The 6,000-nt window shown below is 34.4% G+C and overlaps 1 protein-coding gene across 50 annotated transcripts in view; it reads right to left on the bottom strand.

Annotated features, from left to right (window-relative positions):
* Nucleotides 1-6,000, bottom strand: part of adgrl2a (adhesion G protein-coupled receptor L2a) — a 282,003-nt gene that overhangs the window by 93,975 nt on the left and 182,028 nt on the right. For all 50 annotated transcript variants that reach the window (XM_073916317.1, XM_073916329.1, XM_073916304.1 and 47 more), the window contains exon 4: nucleotides 1,891-2,000. In XM_073916317.1, coding sequence (XP_073772418.1) covers nucleotides 1,891-2,000 — 110 coding nt within the window. The remainder of the gene's footprint in view (nucleotides 1-1,890; nucleotides 2,001-6,000) is intronic.

The following is a 6,000-nucleotide window of genomic DNA, read 5'->3' as shown; positions in this document are numbered from 1 at the left end:
AATAATAATAATAATAATTTTTTATGTATTAAAGTTATTTTAATTCATATTCACACATTCAAGCAGGTTTTAAAAGGGAGTATTTCTGTCTTAAAAGACCACATAACCTTCCTCCACCTGTTTTGAGAATCTCCCACATGCCTTCTGGCAAACTGAAGCCAACATGTCATATGACTTTTTAGTCAACAACAGTAGCTTTATCTTTGGCACTCTCTCATAAAGCTGGGACTGAAGAAGCACCCAAGCAACAGTTGCTGTATGCACAGTCTCCAATCTTAGCCACAAAAGCTTGTAAATCATTGGTCTCTTGGTGGTCTCTCTCCCCAGTCTTGCATGGTCACTCAGTTTTGGAGGAGAGTCTAGGTAGCTTTATAGCTGTGCCACACTCTTTCCGTTTCTTAATTGTGTATTTAACTGTACTCCAAGGGATATTCAATGACTCGGAAATTGTTGTGTATCCGTCCCCTGCCTTGTGCTTTTCAATTACAATTCACTCTCGCTGTGTGGAGTCCTCAATTTCTTCTATAATGACTCCACTGAAGTTGGACCTTCCAGACAGAGCTGTGCTTATACTACTATCAACTCAAACCACTTAACTACTCACTTTCAAAAACTAATTGGCTGCATTATTTACAGTTGAAGTCAGAATTATTAACCCCCCTAAATTATTAGCTCCCCTGTTCCCCCCACCCCCCCCAATTTCAGTTTAAAGGCGAGAAGATATTTTCAACACATTTCTAAACATAATAGTTTTAATTTTTTAAAACTATTTAAATCTTTAAAGTTTCTAATAACTGATTTATTTTATCTTTGCCATGATGAAAAAAATATTTGATTAGATATTTTGCAAGTCACTTCTATACAGCTTAAAGTGACATTTAAAGGCTTAACTAGGTTAATTAGGTTAACTAGGCAGGTTAGGGTAATTAGGCAAGTTATTGTATAATGATGGTTTTTTCTATCGAAACAAAATGTAGCTTAAAGGTATAATAATTTTGACCTTAAAATGGATGTTAAAAAATTTAAAACTGCTTTTATTCTAGCTGAAATAAAACAAATAAGACTTTCTCCAGAAGAAAAAAAATATTATTAGACATACTGTAAAAATATCCTTGTTCTGTTCAATGTGATTTAAAAACTTAACTAGGTTATTGGGTTATCTAGCAAAGTTAGATTAATTAGGTAAGTCATTGGACAACAGTAGTTTATTCTATAGCCTATAAAAAATAATAATACAGAACGTAATAATAGCTTCAAAATGTAAAACTGCTTTTATTCCAACCAAACCACAAGAAATTTTCCAAAAGACAATAAATATATAATATGAAAAAATGCCCTTGCTACACTAAACATCACTTTTTTCTAAACACTTTTTAGCTGAAAATTTTAATAAAAAATAGGAAGCAGGTTTAAAATTCCTAGAGCTTGTAAATAATTTATCCCAATTACAATTATATTAAATTGGATAATTGTTGTTATAACTGTTGATGTGAATGGTGCGGTTGTTAAGAATGATTTACAGTAATATGTATAAGGCTAATATGTTTTTTAAGTTTTTAATCCATGTGGTTGTCTTGATGAGTGTTGCTATTATGTGATTTTTGTATGGTTGTTACCAGTTGTATGGTTGTTATCAGTGTTAAAGACAATTTTCTTTCTGTGCCAAGCAGAATGGACAATAAAGTTTAAACAAAACAAACCAAATACATTGTCAATGCTACTAAAAGACAAAATAAATATTATATATTATATATAATAAAATAAATGTTTTATAGGCACTGCATTCTCAAAGACAAAACAAACACTGGATCTTGAAGGCACACCCAAAACTGGGTCTTATACATATATAAATATATATATATATATTTAAAAAATATGGCTCATACTTACTGTAGGGAACACATTCATACTGGACTTCAAGGTACTTATAAGTTCCTGGGCAAGGGTCGGGAAAAACATCTGGTCCAGTGATGACAATGCATTGTGTTCTGTTGTTACACCTGGACAGAGTAAGGGGAAAAAAAAGGTAATCAGATGCTTGAAACACAAATAAAATTATTTCCATTTGTTTAAAGTTTAAGCAATAGCACATTGTAACAAAATAAATGACAAAAGCCAAGAAATTTTTTATTTTTTTTATTTTGCTCTAACTTAATAAGTTAATCAGGTCTCAACTACATTTTTTAAGTTATGAAAGCTAGTTATAATCTGGGTGTGTTTTAGTCCAGGGGTGAACAAATTGTTTCTTGTTTCTATTAAAAAGTTGCCATGGATAATTTCTATTTTTTATATATATTATTTGGAAATAAATATAAAGAATTACATCAATCATGTTAGGCTAACTAATGCATTATAATTTTTTAGCATTTTATATTTAACTTATTACAATAAAAACAAACAAGTCCATTTAAAACACAATTATTCATTCCCAACATTTAATTCAAGCTTGCTTTTGTAAGCTCAACAATAAAACAAACAAATGATTACAATAAATTAGAAATGACAATCACTAAAGGCATTCTTTGTTTTTTTTTTCTCTTCTCAGACTGGATGGTGGACTTAATCAAAGGTTAATGATGATCGCAAGGTTTCCATAATCCTGGACCAGACCGTATCCTGAGCAGCTGCTGTAGTGGTCATGGAGGAGTGAAGATCATGAGACTGATTCCTTTTGACCCAAACTAAGCCTGGTTTCTCTCGAGGTTTTTTAATTCTTTACTTTCGCTAATTGGTGAAGTTTTTTCCTCGCCGATGTCGCCACTGGCTTGTATGGTTCGGGATATGCAGAGTTGCGCATTGATGGATTTGCTCTTCAGTGTTTGGACTCTTAGTAGTGATGATTAACCACACTGAACTGAGCTAAACTGAACTTAAACACTGAAAACTGAACTACAATGTTTCAATTTACTATGATCTTCTATTTGAAGTTGCTTTGACACAATTTACTTTGTAAAAGCGCAATACAAATAAAGGTGAATTGAATTGAATTGAGTCCATATATTCAAGGCCGCTGCACATCTCCATAGAAGAGGCCGATGTAGATGGTTTATCCCTACTGTCATTTAACTTCTTTAAAGTGCCACTTTTTAACCAGGTGTCCATTTTGATGAATATTGTAGCAAAAAAAATTACTTTGTTCACTTAGCGCCTAATGTGAAAGGGTCGGGGCTATTGTGACGCAGACGTGAAACCGCGAGATGAGTATATATGCATAGGTTGTAAATCACAATTTGTAATGTGATTTGTTTCTCTTTCTCACTGAATTTCTTTTCTCTCAAAAATAAGACATTGAAATTTATCCAAGATAAATTAATAAAAATAAGGAAAGATAACATTTTTCGCCGTTACAAACATTTTCTAGCGCGCCCCTGGTGGTCAGACTGCGCTCCCCAGTTTGGGAATCGCTGCTAAAGGCTAACAATCTGTTAATCTGTGTAAGTAAATACACAGAAAAAAATGTTTGTTTTCCTAATCTTCAATCAAATTTTGACCATTTAGTAATCCTTTTCAGTTTATGTCAGTTGGACAGCACCATATTCCTAACTACACATACCCTTAAGGTTGATTTATACTTCTGCGTCAAGCTCACTCGCATAGTCCGCGCAGCCTACGCATACCCATCGCCGTAGCTCTCACTGACGCTCACCTCTCAAAAATGTAACTACATGTCGCAAAGATGTGTAGCACAAGCTCTGTGATTGGTCAACTTTGTAGCGGTGACGAGTGTGAGTGGTGCCAAAGAGCTTAGAATGACCAAGAGGCGACATTCTGATGTAATTTGTGAAAAAGCCACTAGAGGGCGCGGCGGCCATTTTGGAATGAAAACTCCAATAGAACAACATGCATATTATAAGTCTGTAAAATAAACTATTAAAAGTGCTGATGTTCGTGATAATACGTGTTGTATTGTCGTCTTTCAGGTTGTATATCAACTTTAAAGCGCTTTTTGAATAAATAAATAAAAAACAAAGCAGCTGCTTGCCATCGCGACAGTAATGAGATCCAATGGACGGCCGATCACTTTCACTCCAAAATGGCGGAATCCGGGGCTGTTGCTGGGCGTTGCTGTTGCAATGGAACGTTCTATTGAGTGTCGCCTCTTGGTCATTCTAAGCTCTTTGGTGGTGTTGAGAGCAGCAAGCCCGATAGAGTGAGTGTTTACAAGCGTCGAGTCCCATGAAGAAGCTCCAGATGGAAACTTTTGTTTTTTGTTTACCTTATGATTAAAGTTGTTGCACGTCCACTGGTTTCCACCTCGGAATGAGTGAATTTTAGCTACTTGTACGTTAGGGTAGTGTTTAGAAACTCGACACAGAGGAACATAAAAACCTTCTACCAGCTAGCGTTTCGCAAGTGTTATTGTAAAGCAACTGAAACATCACGCAGAAGTATAAATGCACGACTATGTGTAAGGGATGCGCCGTGAGTCACGCCGATCACTCGACAGAGAAGTATCAATCAGCCTTTAGCTTGCTATAAAGGAATGACACAATATTTTCCTACACAATATTCTGTTTCGATTGGAAGTACATCAACATACTAAAATAAAAGTCTCAGCAACTTCTAATTCGCCCAGAATTCAAGCAAAGAGCAACCATACACATGTGAACACACACCTGATGGACAGACGGATGGTGGCCCAAAGCAGGAGCCAGATAAAAGACGACGGGATGTAGCCGAGCGAATAGATGCCAAAGTGGCCCTTTTCAACCCAACGACAAAGATAAACAGCCTCATCTATGAGTGTTCATACCTGCCAGCACATGAGTTATACATCTGTATGAAACCCCCCTGAGGCCAGGCTGATAGTACCAATGATGGATTCATTTTCTTTATATGCCATTTCACTCAGAATGAACTAAGCATCCCTCCACTGCCTGTTTAACAGGAAGCCATGCAGAAGGTGGTTTATGCGGGGTTCTAGGAACTAAAATTACGCACATCAATAAAAGATAAAGTGCAGAAATGATCTCATGGCTTGCAGACACTGCGTACAGTGAGATGCTAGAAAAGCAGCGACTGTACCGTCCATCAATCTGCGTCACGTTGTTCCTGAAGTCTGCGTCTATAAATCTGCTGAACGCTAAGCACTTACAATTCGTCATTTGAAGTAATTATACAATTTAGAACCAAGAAGGGTTCAAAGCTCTAATTTTTCTATATGCAATCAATTTAGCATTGTATGCAGAAAAAAAAAATGAAAAAAAGTTTCTCGAGCTCCAAATCATGATGAAAGAATGAGTACAGAAGGTCAATGTGACAGAGGATTGGAATAATGGCTACTGAAAATGCCAATTTTACTGAAAAATAAATTAAATATTTACACTTTCCAAACCATTAAAATCAGTAAAATAATGTAACCAATATTTAGTTTTAACCAAAATAATAATAATAATAATAATAATTTAGAAAAAAAATGTTTTGAAGTTATGACTTGTTTGCAGTGTGATTAACGTTTAGGTTAGTTGTAGATGAGTTTGGAAGCAACTCGTACCATTTTAATAATATTTTTGCAAAACGAACAAAATGACTCAAAAAAAGATTTGTTCACCTCACTGAACTACACTCAAAGGTCCAAATTAATAAAATGATCTGAACCTCCTATCACTAATGACTTATACAATTTAAAATCATTAAGTTCTATTTTTTTCTTTTTATGTTATCAATTTAGCATTGTATCCTGAAAAGAAAAAGAAAAACGTTTCTCGAGCTCCAAATCATCATGAAAAAAATTACTACAGTAGGTCAATGTGACAGAAGACTGGAATAATGGCTACTGAAAATGACAATTTTACTGAAAAATAAATAAAATATTTACACTTTCAAAACCATAAAAAATCAGTAAAATAATGTAACCAATATTTAGTTTTTAACCAAAATAATAATAATAATAATTCAGAAAAAAAAAATGTTTTGAACTTATGACTTGTTTATAGTTTGATTAACATTTGGGTTAGTTGTAGAAAAGTTTGGAAGCAACTCGTACCATTTTAATAATAT

Source organism: Danio rerio, chromosome 11, assembly GCF_049306965.1.
Source record: "Danio rerio strain Tuebingen ecotype United States chromosome 11, GRCz12tu, whole genome shotgun sequence".
Lineage (NCBI taxonomy): Eukaryota > Metazoa > Chordata > Actinopteri > Cypriniformes > Danionidae > Danio > Danio rerio.
Note: the sequence above shows the minus strand (reverse complement) of the source record. Positions and strands in the feature narration are given on the sequence as shown.